Consider the following 21,559-nt stretch of genomic DNA (forward strand, 5'->3'; position numbering starts at 1 on the left):
TATCTTGATGTTCAATTAATATATTATCAAATAGTCTCTGAAAACTGGGGAATAGGGACCCAGTAGCACAAACACAGCTGCACTGACACATCAGAAATGGTTCCCTCTAAGGCTGCCTGTGGTATTTTTACTTATTTCAAAATATAGTCATAGGCCCACAAAAAATGAAATAAGTGTCCCATCTTTGACGTTTTTAACTGTACAGCTTTTTTGTAATCTGTCTCATGCAGTTTTAATACAATTTTTTTTATATAACCATAGCTAATTTTTAGAAAATGCAATAAATAAGTAATATCAATAAGTTAAATCATGTATTAAAGTCATTGTTTCAGCAAAGTATGGCATATTTTGTGTCCTGAGAGCAACATACACTCATCAGGCTTAACTGAAAACAGTTTGGTTTCTTAGTCCTCTATTATCTACCACAGGCAAAAAATAGCTGTGTGTTATTGATGGTACCGATAATGTGATAAACTGATGTCAGTAAGTGATAACTGTGAGTCACTGAAAATCCCTTAACTGAAAACAGTGCAGGTCTTGAAATGCCCCAACAGATGAGGATATGGCATATCAGTAACCAGCTGCCAAAGCATTCACTAATAAGTGCTAGAGTTTGTAACATTCTTGAAAATAAGTAGACGTTGTCTTAATACTTAGAACCCAATGTCAGTTAAAGCCTTATGCTGAGAGAAACCTAATCTGTGAGACAGACTTAAGTGTTAAGGAAGTGTTTAATTGCCTAGAATGGGATATTCAGTAGTTAGAAAAATTAAACCCAATGACAATGAAATTGCATCCAGACTCAAGGATTGTCTATCGAGACTGTCTGGCTTGGAGGCTCAGTGGGGAAGTGCCAGGCTACAAACCAAAAGGTCCAGAATTCAGTCCCTATTCAGTCCTTGGATTTTTCCCATCATTAATTTCACCTTCCACAGTGATTTGTAAATATGAAAAATACCAAATTGTACTGTGGTTCAGAATCCATATTAAACTGCAGCTTCACCCTTACCTTACTGTGTAAGCCAGTTCAAAGTTAAATGACAAACACTGCAAAGCACTTCTAAAAGTATTATTTGAAAACTAAATGTAAGAAAGAGTTTAGGAACGCATGAATGTTGAAAATATCTATTAAACTTGTTGGTAACAAACACACTTGACACATTTTAGGATGTTCAGAAAGAGAATGGGCTCAAAAACTCAAGTTATCAGTAAACTGACAGGCAGAAGGATTCAGTGACCCAGTTGTCAAAAAGTGCCACTGATCTTCAGAATAATGACAGGCAGTGGAGCTTCCATCTGGAATCACCACAAAACAAGAAATTATTTTATAGATATAACATATGATTAGATCGATTCATGAGCACATTATCAGCCTGAATAATATTTGTGAGGAGGAAATGCCTTGCAACAACAGCTTAAATAATATATTCCACCAAGAAAGCTCTTAACTAAATGCTTTTTTTTAAAAAAAAAAAAAAATGCATCCCTATAGATGCACTCATGACTTCCACCGTCTGCTGCTGTGATGTTTTCTGCTGGCATTGCTAATGTTCCGCCTTTATACAGTATGAGATATTTTACAACAGGTTTTCATAACTGAAGGAATATGAACTAACAAGCCCATTGTGAAATATTATTATACTACCTCAGGAACTAACAAAGATTGCAACAATACACAAGAAAGATTATTAAGAAGATCCAGATTCTTTCTTAAACTGCTAGCAAACTGTGAGCATTATTTTAAAGAACTTTCAAAAAATCAGAAGACAGTATAATTTGAATTTTGGTGCTGAGTGTTTTAGTATGTTGCAAATATGTCCGGTAACATGAGATCTGAAAATAAGCCAAATGTTCTCATGGTGCATAGTGAAGTAATGACATCTGACTGTCTTTCATATAACTGCATAGTTGAATGTGTAGTCCTGATTGAAGGACAGTCTGATTGAGCATGGCATTTGGGTCCTTACCACTACAAAACATCATAGCTATTGATTTCTTCCACTGTGGAGTATGTGAAACACAAAGCTTATGATATATTTTCTTCACCAATAAAATCTGATATTGTCAAACTGGAATATGCAATCTATTTGAAATATGCTCTTTTATCTACAAATGTCTTGACCACATCTCCATTTTTTAAAAAAAATTCTGTGCTCTGCAAGTATTGTAATCCAAAAGTATTTTCATTTCATCTTATCAAATGTGTGATTCCTATTTATCTATGTTTCTTTCAATACTCTAAACTGTGGTTGATTCTAATTTAAAAATTATTATGCTATTTTTTAACATAAATAATTTTTCATTTTGCTCTTCTTGTGCCTGTAAGCCAGTATGTTCATGCATAATCTATGAAAATAACTGTTCCAGTTTTAAGGTATTATGCATGAGCAGGCATGACAGTTGATTTCAAGTGACCACAATGAATGTTTTATGACAACATGGCATGTTATTTTCATACTGAGTATATTTTTATTTTGCTCTATAGCTTGCACTTTTCAGTATTTTTATAACTGTTTATACTTTATCCTCTTCAGTCCTTGCATCCATCTAGCTGGATGTTACTTCTCTATTTTGCTTTAAGTGAAATTACAGTTTTTTCAACACTGTAACCATATGTCCAGTACATTGGACATTTTAGCTGTCTCCAGAATTTTTTTGTCAGTGATATTTGGTTTCTGCTGTTGGCTACACTGAGATGTTCGACTCACTGTGTCACGACAGCCACTGTTGGTGATCTCTTTGCAATGACTTCGAGAAAGAAATGTAAATACAAATGTCATACCCAGTTTTCTGGTACCCTTTATTGTTGTTGTAAATAGATCATCAAATTATGTTACAGTCTGTGGAGTAACCTAATGCCATTACTTCTTCATTATTTACAAGAGTAAACAATGAAGTCCAGCTAACTGGATAGAGATGGTCACAGCTTTGTTCATTTTTGATCACTGACTAATTTCTCTGACCACAATATCTACTACAAAATGTGTCTGTGATTCTTATTACTTTGTGAGATTATGAAATTAACTGTTCATTGGGAATCACAGTAAGTCTCCCATAAATATTAATTTTTAATTAGGTTTAGAAGTTCACAACATTTTTTTCTTCCGAATTAACACAGGCATGAATGAACCACTCACAGAAGCTGAAATCGAAAGAGAACTGCTAATAGTAGTAGAAGAGGGCAGTGATGTGAGTGACATAGGGGACTTTTCAGATGAAGAAGACCTTGACAGTACTGCAAATACAGCTTGTGTACACCTGAAGTTCATCTGAACTGGTAAACTTAAACTTTACACCATTCTTTTATTTGCTACAATAGATACCTTCTGAGATACATATTCAAAAAGTACTGAAGATAGGAAAAGATATTGAATTTGTAATGTTTCATGAATAAATCAAGATTTTTAACTTCAACTTTCTTCTTCCAAGATGAAACTGAAGAGAGGAATCTGTGTCCAAGCACATCAGCAATGAGAAAAGGGGCTGTCGGTAAATCAAAGGTCATACCTAGACAAATGCTGCAGAAAAAAAGATCTGTTATTGATCAAACAGCCAATATTTCCAAGAAGGAGTGATAAGTGGGAGGCAGGGAACTGTGGACATCACTAAGATATTTTGAACAATATTTTGGAAGTTACGTGTGGCATATCATTGCTGAGCTGACAAACATAAAGGCCCTTCAGAGTAACCAGCTTCCTCTAAATGTAACAGCTACTGAAATTAATAAGCCTGTGGGTGCACCAATAATACCAGGTTGTATGAAACTACCAATATTGAGAATGTATTTTTGCGGCAGATTGAGGGTCCCTGCTGTAACTGAAATTCCAAGGAATTTTATGTCCAGAGTGAGGAACTACTTGCACTTTGTAAATAATCTGAGAGTACAGATGAAATCAAGGCAAATAATAAATTATGAAAAGTGCAACCAGCTTTTGACAGTGTTAGGAGAAAATGATTGTCATTGTCAGCTTGTACGTACCTTTCAATAGATGAGTAAATGATTCCTTTCTATGGCAAAACATCTCTTAGACAGTATGTAAAGAATAAGTCAAATGCAGTCAGTTTGAATAATTTTGTGCTGACAACTGCTGACTCAATGGTACTTGACTTCTTTTTTACCACTTGGCCATCTGGGCAACCGGAGCCAGAGCTCGGTTTGGCAGGTTCTGTGGTGAAGAAGCTGGTAGAGAGCGTGGTTCACAGTGAGCATGTTTTGTAGTTTGATCACTACTTCACATCCATTCCTCTACTATAATACATACTGGAAAGACAAATATATACAGTAGGAACTACTTTTGCTAGCCATATTCCATCTGGTCTCAGATCAGAACTCACTGGAGACAAGGAACTGATGAAGAGAGTTGGAGGTTCCTTTGATGAGTTCGTCAAAGAAGATGAGAACATTTTCATTTTGAAGTGGATTGATAATTGTTCAGTTATGGTAGTATCTACTGTCTCTGGTGCTTCTCCCACTATTATAGTAAAAAGGTGGGACAGAAAAGCAAAAGAATTCATTGGAGCACCTCAACCGAAATGTATCTGTGATTACAACAAATCAATGGGAGGTGTGGATCTACATGACAGAATGATTTCTTACTCTAGAATATCCACACGCACAAAGAAGTGGCCTGTAAGAGTCTTCTTCCATTTCATTGTCTTGGTGATTGTGATCTCGTGGATTGAGTACGGAAAGGATCAGCTGGCACTAGGTGCTAGCAGGAAATCAGTCATGGATTTAAGGATTTTAAGATTTATATTGGTGAATCCTTGAGTTCAGCTGCAACTGCAGCATGAAAGGACATTTACTCTTCAGACTCTGAATCTGAAACTCATGAAGTAGTTCCTAGGAAATGCACAAAGGTCATTCAATTGCCATACAGAAATGTTAGAAAAAGTGAGAGTAGACATTTGCCTTTGTGCCCAATTATAGACAAAAATAAATGGATGTGTTGTGACAGTGCCACGAGATTTAAAAGTGCCGCTACGTCAGTACGCGAACACGGCTATGAACGGCGCTGGCCGCATGTCACGGCACGGCAGTTGAGTGACAGATACGGAGTTGGTAGCATGTAACCCGCTATTGTTTCTACGTTTGTATATCCACGCAATTTATTAGTGATTAGAGGTTATAACACTTTTTGGCGATGAGGTCGGATATTTTTTTTCCTGCGTTCTGGACTTGTGTGTTCGTGTCGGGGCAGACATGGAACAGCTTCTGCAAGTGCTCATTGAACAACAAACACATCTGACGGCTGCTATTCAGGCGTTGTCGACGTCGCTTACTCATTGTCTGTCTTCCTCTTCTCCGCCTCCGTTCGCTCCTTACGACGAGGCCGCTGAAGACTGGGAAGATTATGAGAAGCGTTTGCGGCAACACTTCTTGGCTTTCGGCGTTGTCGATGCTCCTATGTGTAAGTCATTATTTCTATCGTGGATTTCCCCACGGATCTATCAGCTGCTATCACAGTTAGCCCCTCTGCGGGAACCTGCCTCTCTGTCCTTCCAAGAAATGTGTGACTTATTGTCTAACTATTACTGAAAAAACACCCACGTCGTTGCCGCCCGCGTGGCGTTCTACCGGTGTCGTAAACAGCCCCATCAATCTTACCGGGCTTGGGCAGCGGAACTACACGGTCTGAGTAGGAAATGTCAGTTTGTCACGGACACTCATCATGAGTCTTATGCTGATTCAATGGTTCAGGACGCTATTCTACGGCTTGCTCCTGATAAAGAAGTTCGGCAACGTGCCATACAATTGCCAAACCCATCATTGTCGGAAGTTCTCAGCATCGCTCAATCTTTTGAAGTGTCTCACGCTGCTGGTGTGCAAATAGACGCGTGGTGTGATGTAGGCGCTGTACAGACCACTTTCGACGCGGACAATTTGCCTGTTTCACAGGGGAATGACGATGTGGCGGCAGTTCACTCACGTCAACAACGTCGCGTTGGGCCGCCACGCTCGCAGCGAAAACAGCAACCACAGAAGCAGGTTCATTCCGCAACTTCCTTCTTGTCCATGTTGTTTCGTACAGCATGACAGGGCCGCGTGTCCAAAACGTTGGCCACATGTAATTCATGTAGGAAAAAAGGCCACATTGCTTCTGTGTGTCAGTCCCCTAAAGTTCCTGTCGACGAGGACGAGGCATCGGACTATCTCAAACAAATAAGTTGTTTGTTACTGTTCGTGTTCTGGATAAAGACATTCGCATGCAAGTGGACACTGGCTCTGCAGTAACTCTCATTAATTCTCGCACGTATTTGGAGTTGGGCTCCCCTCCCTTGTCTCCAGTTACGCGAAATCTGAGAACTTATAATAAGCAGAAAATTCCTATCGTTGGCCAGTTTGATGCTTCCAGTGCCTACAAGTCTGTTGTTAGGCCCCTCACGTTTTATGTGGTGGATCTGGTGGGCACTGAAAACCTATTCGGTTATGATGCTTTCCAGTTGTTCGGGTTCTCCATTGATGATGATGTGCACCTCATATCTGAGGATATTCCATATCAACAGCTGGATGGATTGTGTTCTGAATTCTCATCCATGTTCTCTGCTGGTCTGGGTCGTGCCAAGGATTTTGAAGCCCACATTACTCTTAAACCTACAGCTCGCCCTAAGTTTTTCTGGGCATGCCCTATTCCGATGGCGTTGTGTGCACCTGTCAAGGCTGAGATAGCCAGGTTAACAGCTTCAGGGATTCTCCTTCCTGTTACCTCCAGCGAATGGGCATCGCCAGTCATGGTGGTTTCTAAACCAAATGGCAGTCTGTGATTGTGTGGTGATTTTAAAGCCACCTTCAATGCTCAGAGCCTCATTGACACTTATCCTCTTCCCCGTCCTGAGGAGTTATTTACCAAGCTCGCTGGGGGCCAGTTCTTTTCCAAACTTGACTTATCGGAGGCGTACCATCAGTTGCCGTTGGATGCATCTTCCAAGGAATTTCTCGTCATCAACACTCCTTGTGGGTTGTATCAGTACCAGCGGTTACCATTTGGCGTCGCTAGCGCACCGGCTATTTTTCAGCGGTTTTTGGAACAGCTCACGGCTTCCGTTCCTGGCTGCATCAACTACCTGGACGACATTGTTGTCACGGGGGCCTCCACTGAGGAGCACATTCGCAATTTGTGTTCACTGTTTCGGGTTTTGCATTCGGCTGGGTTGAAGTGCAATCTGGACAAGTCACAGTTCTTCCAACCCTCCATTGTGTATCTTGGTTTCCACTTGTCCCGTGAGGGTATACGTCCTCTATGACAGCACGTTGCGGCCATTAACGCTCTACCCCGGCCGTCTACGGTCAAAGAACTTTAGGCGTTTCTAGGCAAGATTGCTTATTATCACAAATTCATTTCATCCGCGGCGGCGGTAGCTCATCCTCTGCATCAGCTGTTACGCAAAAACGTTCCTTTCTGTTGGTCCGACGAGTGTGAGCAGGCTTTTGTCCACCTGAAGGCTCATTTGCAGTCGGCGCCTTGTCTTGCCACATTCCGTCCAGGTCAGCTCTTGGTTCTGGCGACTGACGCGTCACAGTATGGCATAGGGGCTGTTCTCGCCCATCGGTATGAGGATGGGTCGGAATGACCCATCGCCTACGCTTCCAAGACCCTCAACGATGCCCAACGGCGTTACGCTCAAATCGAAAAGGAGGCGCTTGCTATCAATTATGCTCTAAAAAAGTTCAGCGTTTTTTTGTATGGTTCTAAGTTTCACCTCATCACCGACCACAAGCCGCTGGTCTCTCTGTTCAGCCCATCGGCGTCGCTTCCGGGTAAGGCAGCTCACCGCCTGCAACGTTGGGCCTTATACTTGTCTCGTTTTCACTATGAGATTCACTATCGCCCCACGGCCCAGCACGCCAACGCTGACGCGTTGCCGCGTTTGCCGATGGGCCCCGACCCGTTTTTCGATCGAGATGAACTACTCTGTTTCCACATTGATGAGGAAGAACATCGTGCGGTCGAGGGTTTTCCACTTACAGGTTTGCAGGTCGCGTCGGCTACTGCGCGGGATCCATTCCTGAGTCAGGTGATCGGTTTTGTTCAACGGGGTTGGCCGGACAGGACCAAGGGCCGGGCATCGGATCCCCTTCGCAACTACCATGCCTTGCGCCTTTGTCTGTCTGTTCGTGAGGGTGTTGTTCTTCTGGCCACGGATGGCGCATCTTCACGGGTCGTGGTGCCAGCCACTCTTCGCAAAGATGTTCTCAAAATATTGCATGAAGGCCATTGGGGGATTTCTCGGACTAAGTCCCTGGCCCTTAGGCACGTTTATTGGCCCTGTATTGATTCAGACATCGCCCACATGGTCGCTGCGTGTTGTCAGTGTGCTCAACAACTGGCTGCACCCCGTACAATGCCCTCTCCATGGCCTGATCCGGCGCAGCCATGTGAACGGGTGCACGCTGACTTTGCCGGCCCCTTCCTCGGCACTTATTGGCTACTGTTGATTGACGCTTTCTCGAAGTTTCCGTTTGTTGTTCGATGTCCGTCGCCCACCTCTGCGGCGACGATGATGGCTTTGTCCAAAATCTTTGCGCTAGAAGGTCTTCCATCCATGATTGTCACGGACAATGGCCCTCAGTTCTCTTCGCAGGCCTTCCGTGATTTTTGTTCTGTACAAGGGATTCATCATGTTACAGCACCGCCCTTCCATCCACAATCGAATGGGGAGGTCGAGCGCCTTGTCCGCACTTTCAAAAGCCAGATGAAAAAATTCCTTAGTGATTTTCCCACAGATGACGCTCTGGTGCAATTTCTGAGTTCTTATCGCTTCACGCCTCTGGGTGATCGCAGCCCTGCTGAACTCTAGCATGGCCGCCAACTGCGCACTCTACTGCACCTGTTTCACCCTGTCAGGCCTTGTGCTGTGTCCCCTAGTGTGGGAAAATACTCAGTGGGCGCCGAAGTGTGGGCGCGAGGGTATGGATCTCACCCTAAATGGATTCCAGGGGTGGTCCAGGCTCTTCGCGGCCGCCGGCTTTGTGAAATACGTACGGACAACGGCATGGTTGTTCGCCATTACGACCAGATGCGCCCACGAGTGGTGGCCACGCCGGTGCCACCGCCCCTTCTTTCACCTCCACCAGCCCGAGAAGCCAGTCCTGTCGCTGCTGCCAATCTTCCATGCGTGTTGCTGCAGCCGATGTCGCTACCACTTCAGAGTACGCCGGAACTGGCCCCAGTCGCGACGCCGCCTTCTCCGGGACCCATCTCGCTGGAGCACACCGCCAGGTCCACGACACCTATGGATGCTGCACCAGAGTTTTCACCCATTATCTCGTCCAGGAGGCACGTTCCATGCGCAAGCTTCCATCCTGGACATTTTCGACCATACTCTCGTGTTTCTCCGCGGGATCTTCTCGGGGCTTCCCAAGAGGCCATGGATGTCTCCACACTGTCCGTGTCTCCAAGGAAGTGAGTGTTTTTTTGTTCAAGGGGGGAAAAGTGTTGTGACAGTGCCACGAGATTTAAAAGTGCGAACACGGCGATAGAGGCGCTCCGCAGCTCGGCCGAGCGCGGGAGCGCCACCTGGCTATGAACGGCGCCGGCCGCATGTCACGGCATGGCAGTTGAGTGACAGATACGGAGTTGGTAGCATGTAACCCGCTATTGTTTCTACGTTTGTATATCCACGCAATTTATTAGTGATTAAAGGTTATAACAGGATGAGATGCTGTAACAAGGGCTGCAAAACTAAAACCAAGTTCATATGCTCTGAATGCCAAGTATATCTGTGTATCACTAATGAGAGAAAATGTTTCTTTGACCTCCACAACTGAAAACTGATTGTGATGTGCTACAACAGTTTCAGGATTACTGATAGCTGTAACTGCTTTTCTTGTCTTTATTTTCTAATACTCTGTAAATAGTATATGTTAAATAACAATTAAAAACACAATTGTGTGTTATCAGTTTCATGACCATATATCATGAATAGTCACATTGAGACCCAGTGTCCAGCCAGCTGGGCGTAGGTAAATCTCCACCTGGATGAGCTATAACAAAAAACTACCATTACAATGTTCATTTATGACATCCATATGCTATACCCTAATCGAAAAGTATTTTAAATAATAGAAAAATTTTGCTTGGGTTTGAAGAGGTTATAATAATTTTTCATTTTCATTTTTTATAAATTTCTAGTTCTGACAAAGACACATTAGAATCGAAACTGGTTAACTGTAACATATCTACGAAATGTGGTCAAGACATTTGTGAATAAAATAGTATAGTTTCTTCTGATAGCAAGGATTCTGAAATCACTTTTATGTATGTAAAATGGCTTGTATCTTCATATTTTTATGAAAGTTTAAAATTGCCCGAGATGGTTAATACTGTCATGTGCTTCTGGATGCACAGTACCAGTATTCAAATTTCAGTCATTATACTTAAAATAAGGGAAAGGCATGTCATATGTTGTATGTTATTCTTCTTTTACAGGTGTTTATTGCTTACATTGATACGTTAAATTATGCAACTGACAGACAAGCAGAACTGCAGCAAACGTATTACTTTACATGCTCATGTTTAAAGTGTAAAGACATTGAAGAAGCATGTCTTATGGACAGTATGTTATGTCCTAATTCAAAATGTGGTGCTCCAGTCTCACATACTTATGTAAGTATGCTCTTTGTTTGTTGGTGTTAAAAAAAAAAAAAAAGCATCATGTCTCTCTTCTTTAGTAAAAGCCAATTATCTTAGAAGACCATCACTGTTAACTTTGGTTCCATTGTTCTTCACCAACATTCTGGATGAACAGTACCAGTATTCAGATTTCTGTTATTATACATGAAATAAAGGAAAAGCAACTTCTCACCTATAGCAGACCGACATGTAGCACAGAGACACATGTAACTGAAAACAGTATTCACTAACTTTCAAGCTTTGTTTCTCTTTTTAGTAGAAAGTACACACATTCAAATACACATACACTCAAATGCACACTACCTCAGCTGCAGTAACACAGATTATTTTTTTATTGCCATTTACTGAGAGCAGTTACCTGGATTGATGGACATGGGCAGTGGGTAGGAAGGATGCTAAGGCAGTGGGAAGGTAGCAGATTAGTGCAAGGCAGGTGTGGGAAACGCAGATGACTCAGCAGCTGCACAACGTGACAGATTGAGTTTTGATGGGGTAGACCTTATAAGAAATACAGAAAAGGGGGAAGAGAGGAAGTTGAAGACCAAGAGGGAGAGGAGAGAGAAGGGATGAGGGGTAAAAAAGGGGGAAAAGAGAGAAAGAGAGAGAGAGAACACAGGAAATACTAGAGAGCCAAAAACAGAAACGTGCTGCGAGGGAGTATTCAAATGGAACACGCGAAGTAACTGCTGAAGTCATTTATGTTGCTGTATTCCACATGTACGGCAACTGAATGGTCAAGTTTCAAGTTAGCTACATTTTGGCAGTGGCCATTCATGGCAGTAGACAATTGGTTACCTGTCTTGGTTACAAAAAACTGCTGCACAGTAATTGTAGCCTGCCTGCCTGCCTGCCAGCCTGCCTCCCTCCCTCCCTCCCTCCCTCCCCCCCTCCCCCCCTCCCTCCCTCCCTCCCTCCCTCCCTCCCTCCCTCCCTCCCTCACTCACTCCCTCCCTTTTCAGTGACCATCTGCCATGATAACTTAATCCTGTAACAGATCACATTTGTAATTTTATACACTGCATTACTTAATTCCCTCCCTCCCTTCGATAAGGTGTCAATCAACAGTAGCCAATAAGTGCCGAGGAAGGGGCCGGCAAAGTCAGCGTGCACCCGTTCACATGGCTGCGCCGGATCAGGCCACAGAGAGGGCATTGTATGAGGTGCAGCCAGTTGTTGAGCACACTGACCACACGCAGCAACCTTGTGTGCGATGTCCGAATCAATACCGGGCCAATAAACGTGCCTGCGGGCCACGGACTTAGTCCGAGAAATCCCCCAATGGCCTTCATGCAATATTTTGAGAACATCTTTGCGGAGAGAGGCTGGCACCACGACCCGTGGAGATGCACCATCTGTGGCCAGAAGAACAACACCATCACGAACAGACAGACAAAGGCGCAAGGCATGGTAGTTGCGAAGGGGATCCGATGCCCGGCCCTTGGTCCTGTCCGGCCAACCCCGTTGAACAAAACCGATCACCTGACTCAGGAACAGGTCCCGCGCAGTAGCCGACGCGACCTGCAAACCTGTAAGTGGAAAACCCTCGACCGCACAATATTCTTCCTCATCAATGTGGAAACAGAGTAGTTCATCACGATCGAAAACTGGGTCGGGGCCCATCGGCAATCGTGACAATGCGTCAGCATTGGCGTGCTGGGCCGTGGGGCAATAGTGAATCTCATAGTGAAAACTAGACAAGCCTAAGGCCCAACGTTGCAGGTGGTGAGCTGCCTTATCCGGAAGCGACGCCGATGGGCTGAACAGAGAGACCAGCGGCTTGTGGTCGGTGATGAGGTGAAACTTAGAACCATACAAAAAAACGCTGAACTTTTTTAGAGCATAAATGATAGCGAGCGCCTCCTTTTCGATTTGAGAGTAACGCCGTTGCGCAACGTTGAGGGTCTTGGAAGCATATGCGATGGGTCGTTCCGACCCATTCTCATACCAATGGGCGAAAACAGCCCATAGGCCATACTGTGACGCGTCAGTCGCCAGAACCAAGAGCTGACCCGGACGGCATGTGGCAAGACAAGGCGCCGAGTGCAAATGAGCCTCCAGGCAGACAAAAGCCTGCTCACACTCGTCGGACCAACAGAAAGGGACGTTTTTGCGTAACAGCTGATGCAGAGGATGAGCTACCGCCGCCGCGGATGGAATGAATTTGTGATAATAAGCAATCTTGCCTAGAAACGCCTAAAGTTCTTTGACCGTAGACGGCCGGGGTAGAGCGTTAATGGCCGCAACGTGCTGTCGTAGAGGACGTATACCCTCACGGGAGAAGTGGAAACCAAGATACACAATGGAGGGTTGGAAGAACTGTGACTTGTCCAGATTGCACTTCAACCCAGCCGAATGCAAAACCCGAAACAGTGAACACAAATTGCGAATGTGCTCCTCAGTGGAGGCCCCTGTGACAACAATGTCATCCAGATAGTTGATGCAGCCGGGAACGGAAGCCGTGAGCTGTTCCAAAAACCGCTGAAAAATGGCTGGCGCGCTAGCGATGCCAAATGGTAACCGCTGGTACTGATACAACCCGCAAGGAGTGTTGATGACGAGAAATTCCTTGGAAGAAGCATCCAATGGCAACTGATGATGGTACGCCTCCGATAAGTCAAGTTTGGAAAAGAACTGGCCCCCAGCGAGCTTGGTAAATAACTCCTCAGGACGGGGAAGAGGATAAGTGTCAGTGAGGCTCTGAGCGTTGACGGTGGCTTTAAAATCACCACGCAATCGTAGACTCCTGTTTGGTTTAGAAATCACCACGATTGGCGATGCCCATTCGCTGGAGGTAACAGGAAGGAGAATCCCTGAAGCTGTTAACCTGTCTATCTCAGCCTTGACAGGTTCACGGAATGCCATCGGAATAGGGCGTGCCCGGAAAAACTTAGGGCGAGCTGTAGGTTTAAGAGTAATGTGGGCTTCAAAATCCTTGGCATGACCCAGACTAGCAGAGAACACGGATGAAAATTCAGAACACAATCCATCCAGCTGTTGATACGAAATATCCTCAGATATGAGGTGCACATCATCATCAATGGAGAACCCGAACAACTGGAAAGCATCATAACTGAACAGGTTTTCAGTGCCCGCATGATCCACCACATAAAACGTGAGGGGCCTAACAACAGACTTGTAGGCAGTGGAAGCATCAAACTGGCCAATGATAGGAATTTTCTGTTGATTATAAGTTCTCAGATTTCGCGTAACTGGAGACAAGGGAGGGGAGCCCAACTCCAAATACGTGCGAGAATTAATGAGAGTTACTGCAGAGCCAGTGTCCACTTGCATGCGAATGTCTTTATCCAGAACACAAACAGTAACAAACAACTTATTTGTTTGAGATAGTCCGATGCCTCGTCCTCGTCGACAGGAACTTTAGGGGACTGACACACAGAAGCAATGTGGCCTTTTTTCCTACATGAAGTACATGTGGCCAACATTTTGGACACGCGGCCCTGACATGCTGTACGAAACAAGATGGACAAGAAGGAAGTTGCGGAACGAACCTGCTTCTGTGGTTGCTGTTTTCGCTGCGAGCGTTGCAGCCCAACGCGACGTTGTTTACGCAAGTGATCCGCCGCCACATCTTCGTTCTCCTGTGAAACAGGCAAATTGTCCATGTCGAAAGTTGACTGTACAGCGCCTACATCACACCACGCGTCTATTTGTGCGCCAGCAGTGTGAGACACTTCAAAGGATTGAGCGATGCTTAGAACTTCCGACAATGACGGGTTTGGCAGTTGTAGGGCACGTTGCCGAACTTCTTTATCAGGAGCAAGCGGTAGAATAGCTTCCCTAACCATTGAATCAGCATAAGACTCATGATGAGTGTCCGTGACAAACTGACATTTCCTACTCAGACCATGTAGTTCTGCTGCCCAAGCCCGGTAAGATTGATGGGGCTGTTTACGACACCGGTAGAACGCCAAGCGGGCGGCAACGACGTGGGTGTTTTTTCAGTAATAGTTAGACAATAAGTCGCACATTTCTTGGAAGGACAGAGAGGCAGGTTCCTGCAGAGGGGCTAACTGTGATAGCAGCTGATAGATCCGTGGGGAAATCCAAGATAGAAATAACGAATTACACATAGGAGCGTCGACAACGCCGAAAGCCAATAAGTGTTGCCGCAAACGCTTCTCATAATCCTCCCAGTCTTCAGCGGCCTCGTCGTAAGGAGCGAACGGAGGCGGAGAAGAGGAAGACAGACGATGAGTAAGCGACGTCGACAACGCCTGAATAGCAGCCATCAGCTGTGTTTGTTGTTCAATGAGCGCTTGCAGAAGCTGTTCCATGTCTGCCCCGTCATGAACACACAAATCCACAACGCAGTGAAAATTTCCGACCTCGTCGCCAAAAAGTGTTATAACCTTTCATCACCAATAATTTCGTGGATATTCAAACACACTCACTTAGAAACAATAGCTGGTTACATGATAACAACTCAGTATCTCTCATTCGACTGCTGTGCCGTGACATGCGGCCGGCGCCGTTCGTAGCTAGGTGGGACTCCCGCGCTCAGCCGATTGCGGAGCACCTCTATCGCCGTTTGCGCGTACTGTCGTGGCGGCACTGTTAAATGTCGTGGCACTGTCACAACAGTAAGATTGTGCACTCAACTTCTGTACTAAGTCATGACTTGTCTCACACTGATGCAAGTCTCAATAAAGAGAACGATTTGATGAGTATAGAGAGATTGCAGTGTCACCATTCTCAGACTGATCATACTCACAGAACTACAGTGGCAAGGAAGGGAGCCAGTATAGATAGCACTGACTTTTAACAGTGGTGCCTTGATTTCTAAAGAATGCAACTCTCAACATTAGACTCATACTCGCTCAGTTTCTGATCTCTAGTTTCTATGTGCTACACATCAATCTGCTATAGTTGAGTGGTTGACTTTCCTTATTTTATGTATTGTTCCATCTGGGAATTTCAGTTATTTAATAAGCCAATGGCCTTGCTGCAGTGGTAACACTGCTTCCCATCAGTTCACTGAAGTTAAGCACTGTCAGGCTGGGCTAGCACTTTGATGGGTCACAATCCGGTCTGCCGAGCACTGTTGGCAAGAGGGGTGCACTCAGCCCCTGTGAGGCAAACTGGGGAGCTACGTGATTGAGAAGTAGTGACTCCAGACTCGTAAACTGACATACAGCCAGGAGAGATGTGTGCTGACGACATGCCCCTCCATATCCACATCTAGTGACACCTGTGGGCTGAGGATGAGACGGCAGCTGGTTGGTACCATTGGGCCTTCCCCTTGTTTGGGCAGAGTTTAGTTTTTTTTTTTTTTTTTTTTAGTTTTATACAGTGCTGAAGAACTGACACACTTAAAAGTATGCACCCTAATTTAAACAAAGTTTTAGTTAAAAAATATGGCAGAATAAAGAGTGATTCTGAAAAATACAGAAATGGTACATTGTTGTGTGTTGGAGGTGGGAAAACTGTCTGCCATGTGCCATGTCCATTAGCTTCTAGTAGCAATGGTAGACTCTCAGCATCTGGCATACACTGTCAAAGCATCATATAAAAATGGTAATTCTAATGATGATTAGGTGCATCATGCTTTCCACAAAAATTTTAGCTTTTGTCACAGTGATTGACTGTACAATTAAAAAGTGGGTATAAAATTCTGAAGAGGCTTCATCAACAATAAGAACTAAGTTTGAGAGACATGAAACAGTGCATATACATAAAAACATTGAACATGTTTGAATTGAGACTAGAGTTAAGTATGATCTGGCTTTGTTGGCAGGAAAATCCCACGGAGTGGGTTCAGCTGCCTATTGGAAAGGGAATTTTTTCCTCCATCCACAGTGGCCCCTTGCCTTGCAAATACATGAAAGTTGTGTCGTACCTGTATTTATAGTGTGTAGGTGAGTGTAATGGATGCGTGTATAGTGTCGCATTATGTTTGTTGGAATGGAAGAAACTTGCAACACTCAGATCACCAGCATAGGACTGTGCTTATGGTTAAAAACAGATTGATTAGCTTCTTCCACACTTCAATCCATTCTAAATGTAAATGGTTCAGGCTCTTAAAGAAATAGATCATATGATTTGAAGCTTCTGCAAATAACTTTTTAATTTAATTAATCAAGATGAGGAAACTAAAAACCAGTTTCTGGGTGAGTGAGAGAGCATTTTTCCATTGCCCCTTTAAACCAAGTAGAGTCAGATTTTGGAGTGACCTGAGTTGTAGTCAACAACATCAGCAACCCCCTTCACACCATGAAAGTTGGTGTGCAGTGCACAATGTGCTTATCTGAGATCATGGGACACTACTTTTTAAAAGAAGCTTTGGCAGTGGGAGTGAGGTGCCAAAGTAGTACGTAGCTGGACTTGCATTAAGGACGACAGGGACTTAGCTCTTCCCTGGCATCACAGATTTAAGTTTTCTGTGGTTCCCCTAAATCCTTTCGAAAAGGACATGGCTAATTTCCCTCCCAATCCTTCTCTAATCCAAGATTTTGCTCTGTCTCAAATTGAGTTTTTTTAAAAAGTAGTTACTGTTCCACGTTCATGCTTGATTTTCTTGTGATTTTTATTTTGTTTTAAGTGACAAAAATAAAATTCTGGAAAATATCATTTCCTTTTTTATCGCATTTTCTAAATCATACTTTGTTCTGCTCCTTCTCCTCCACTTCTGTGCAATTAAATGTGAAGAAATTGTATTAAATGTGACATAGATTCCTTAATGCTTCCAATGTAGGAGAAACTGACAATTTCTAATACTCCAGAAAACCTCTTTAGAGCTCACCATACTTTGTTAGAAGATAAATCCATATGATAATTGCTATGTCAGATACACTGGCAGTGTGTAGCGTTGATACAGTGGTACTTAAAGGTGTGTAGACAGTGACTGTTCTGTCAACTGTTTTACTGGCAGTATTGTTCTACATACATAGAATAAATAAAAAACTTTATCTCATACTTTTACAGCAGATTAATGATTATAGTAGCAATGTATTTTGTGTTAGAAAATAAAGTTCAGAAATTAACTGTTCATACTTTTTTAAAAAATTAAATTAATCCATTACTATAACAGAAAGAAACAAAGTAAGTACTCCTTTCTGTGACAAGTACTATTAATACTTCCTTGTATGATCCTTTGCTGCTGTTACAGCATCATGTCTTAAAGGCATAGGTTCAATTACATTATCTATTGTGTCCTTCAGGAATCATTTTCCATTCAGACTGCAGAATTTCATAGAAATGTGCTTTATTGTAGTGCCCTCTTCATCTAACAAATCTGCCAAGTACCTCCTACATATGGTCTATCAGATCTAAGTCCGTACTTTGACACCGTGTCAAAACCTTTATCTTCTTCTCCCTAAGATATTTTTGGACATACGCTCCTTTGATGGGGAGTCATTCCTACACAATAATGTTTCCTCCATGCCTTGTGGTTGGAACCTGATGGTGTGGATTATATCTTTCCCCGCTGTAATCACAAATATACCGAATCTCACTGAAAGATATCAAATTAAATTTACTTTCATAGCTCCATAACACCTTGGACCATTCTTGATATCCACCTGCAGTGTTCTTTATCAAAGGAAATTCTCTTGTTCCTGTTTTTTGAACTAATGAAAGGTTTATTGCAAGAGTGACAGCCTGTAAAGCCCTGATTATGAGGTCATCGCTTTACTGTAAAACCATGAATTCTGCTCCTTAATGCTTGTTTAGATCATCAGCAATTTGTTATGTAGTTTTCTGAGGGTCTGCTACACATTGTCTTCTAATAACTCTATCGGCTTTGACAACAGTTTTTTTGTTGTCAGCCTCATGATTATTTGTTGCTCATATATCCATGTATACTGCAAATTTTATTTGAAAAAGCTTTCTAGATACTCCAAATTATGACTGACCTCAGCCTGCATTTTACCTCCTTTCAAAGTGGCCTCCTTCCAATACGTGGAATACTCTTACATTTTGGTGGTGGCAGTTTTATATATTAATGACTAGATTTGTCTGAAAAAGATAACCACTTACAATTAAGAAAAAGAGATTTAAGAATGTAATATTGAAACAGTTCTACAAGCAGATTTTATGTTTTTGCCCTGTACTGCATGTAATTATCTACCTGTGTTGACTCTGTTGTGCCGTGAAAACAAACACTGAATCTCATCTGCTTTTATGCTATGTCCAGCAGTAAGTGGGGTAGAATGGACCTCGTGACATTGTGTATAATTTGGGGCCGTGTGCCCCAATATGGGGCCTCTTTTTAATGTTTTAAAATCAAATGTTATTCTTCTGGTTTAATTTGATGTAGATATACATACAAACCACACCAAAGGTTAGACCTCTTCGTGTTGTCAGATTGTGATGTTTTCCTGTGGGGCGATACAATCACCGGAAAATCTCTACATAACGATGGCTACTTAAATTCACATGAAGTCTTGAAGTGGTATACATCAACAGATTAATTTCATCATTGAGTGTTTTTGATTTGTTGGATACTTGCTTCACTTCGTGTTAAGGATAGTCTCATTAATTGTTTGTGGAAACTAACTATTCAGATTTTCCTGAATATCGATGTGATAAGACACACTACAATACCTTGGGCAGTTATGTTGACAACATATTTTCCTAATGCTATGCCTGTGACTGAAGTGCCACAAAATATGAAATGCCCTGTATTATGTTTTACCCCTCAGTTTACAGATTGACTTTAAGATAAGTGTATTGTACTGTGTTACTGACATAAGTATGGCTTTGTATTCTATGACCTTTTGATTTTCAAATATTATTATTTCCGCTACCACTGCTAAATTCCTGACCTCAGATAGTCTTGAATGTGTACATCACAGCACTAGTTACGAGATAAATGGAATGCATACTGGGCTTCATTTTGCCATTTTCATAAAAATATAATTTAAAGCTTGGTATTGCGTAACATACCTTTTGTTTCTTCCTCTTAAATCATATTCTGCAGAGTAGCAGCCAATTGTGGCACTCACTGTACTAATGCTTTTTGAATATTGAACTGGTGTTGGGCAATACTGCAAATAGGTCCACAACATGGAACAGCTGTAACAACCATGCTTTAAATCACTATATTCCTGTTTTCACTTTACATCTCCCCCACTTTTTGGCACAGCCGCACATACTGTGAAAGAAGACCTCCTTTGTGTATAAAAATTAAGCTGCTTATGTATCGAGTTTGGCTTTGGCATTGACATGTGACTGAAGTCCCATATATCCTGCCTCAAGTACAGCTTTCTATTTTTGCCAGAAGTACAAAAACATGGTGCAATCCTTTTCTCATTTTTGTCAGTGTCACATCTTTTCGTATTTATCTGAAAACAAGTAAAGAAATGAATATCCATAGAAATCAACATGTTTGTACTCCAAAATGGAAAACATCCAGCTATTATATAGTACAGTTCATTTGCTTCTGCCTGACTGACTTCTTGACACTCCAAAGTTCTCAAATCACCTTTCTTATAAGGGCTCTGTTGATTTTATGTATACTGCAGTACAGGAATAATACTCATTACAATTTTGTAAAAAATAAAAAAAAAAAAATAAATAAATAAATTAAAATTAAAAAAAAAATTAATTCCTTGTTACAAATGTCAGTTTACTGAACTCTGTGGGTAGGTTGATTGTTTTGAAGTAAGTACCAGGTTTGATCATATGGTTATTTTCTCTGGTCATGTATTCAGACTTCCCATTATAAATGTGTTATGGGACCTTAGCATCGCCACTAAATGGTATGTGTCCAAGTAGTAGACGTGCATGCAAAATACAGTTCTGTTCAGAAAGGTGTATCTAAACTGACGTGTAAATCAAACATGGAATGAATAAAGAAACATCACTGTAAAATAGATATATTGTAAATATTCAACCTATACACTGAAGATCTGCATGTGGTGTGATACAAAGTCCTTTGCCTGCTGGTGGTGTTGACGTGCACAATTGTAAGTTTCTGTACAATAGTTCTGTTATGCCTTACTGAAGTCAAAGTTCAACAATGCTAAATGTCTTAGCCATGAGCTGATGTCTCTGAGGTGATGTAAACTACTGGGACTAGACTGACTGGGCCCCTGAAGAGTAATTGGGCCTTTCACTGCAGATGGCGTCTCTATATATGGTTGAGTCCTGTGCCCTGGTGGCACTGCTGCACAGGGGGTGTGAACCTGACACTGCCCAAGGTTGGACGGTGCTCATTGTAGTAATGACAACTGGTGGATGGCCACTGGACTTGTGCTGCCAACTTCAATGATGGTCTCCTGTGTGGTATTGGTTGTGCATTGATACTGCAGTATGAATCTTCTGTTCCCATTGTAAAGCATCTTTCATTGCCAAAGTGAACTTGGTACTTAGAATATCCGGATCACTGAGAAGCTTCATATATTCATTTTGTTGAGTTGAATTCAATCTGCCCTGATGGGAACAAAGTCTTATATAATGTTCCTGTCCTGCTCACAAGTAGTTCACTGATGAGGACATTTGCCTCATATCAGGTAGGGAGGAAATTATATGTAGTGGAAGTAACTATATTACAGCTAATTAGATTGGACATTGCCCCTTGCATACACTCAAATTACATTTAGTTACTGTATTTCCCCTGCAGATGAGATATTGTTCTCTGATGCAGGAACTTATCCACTGCTATGATGGTCCATTAGTATGTTGTGGGTACATTGTCATAGACTTTAATTAATGTTGTGATTAGAGGCCTACTTTCAAATTATTGCGTAGAATAGCCTGTAGCATGGATGATAAGTATAGGTGAAAGAGTTGTGAAATTTCATGACATCGGGTGGGTTTTTCCCAGGAATTAGCTACAGTAGAAGCATTTTGTTAATATTTACAGAAAATGACACAAAGATAGTATATCATTTTAGGTTGCAGTTTAGTTATGTAATTTGAATTAATGCCTTCCTCAAGTAGGAGAATCATCCTATTTTTAACAC

The 21,559-nt window shown here is 42.4% G+C and overlaps 1 protein-coding gene across 1 annotated transcript in view; it reads left to right on the forward strand.

Moving 5' to 3' along the window:
• The window catches only part of LOC126248565 (histone-lysine N-methyltransferase SMYD3), a 112,027-nt gene that overhangs the window by 73,510 nt on the left and 16,958 nt on the right, over positions 1 to 21,559 (forward strand). The window contains exon 6 of the mRNA XM_049949660.1: positions 10,431 to 10,607. Coding sequence (XP_049805617.1) covers positions 10,431 to 10,607 — 177 coding nt within the window. The remainder of the gene's footprint in view (positions 1 to 10,430; positions 10,608 to 21,559) is intronic.

This window comes from Schistocerca nitens, chromosome 3, assembly GCF_023898315.1.
Source record: "Schistocerca nitens isolate TAMUIC-IGC-003100 chromosome 3, iqSchNite1.1, whole genome shotgun sequence".
In the NCBI taxonomy this organism is placed as follows: domain Eukaryota; kingdom Metazoa; phylum Arthropoda; class Insecta; order Orthoptera; family Acrididae; genus Schistocerca; species Schistocerca nitens.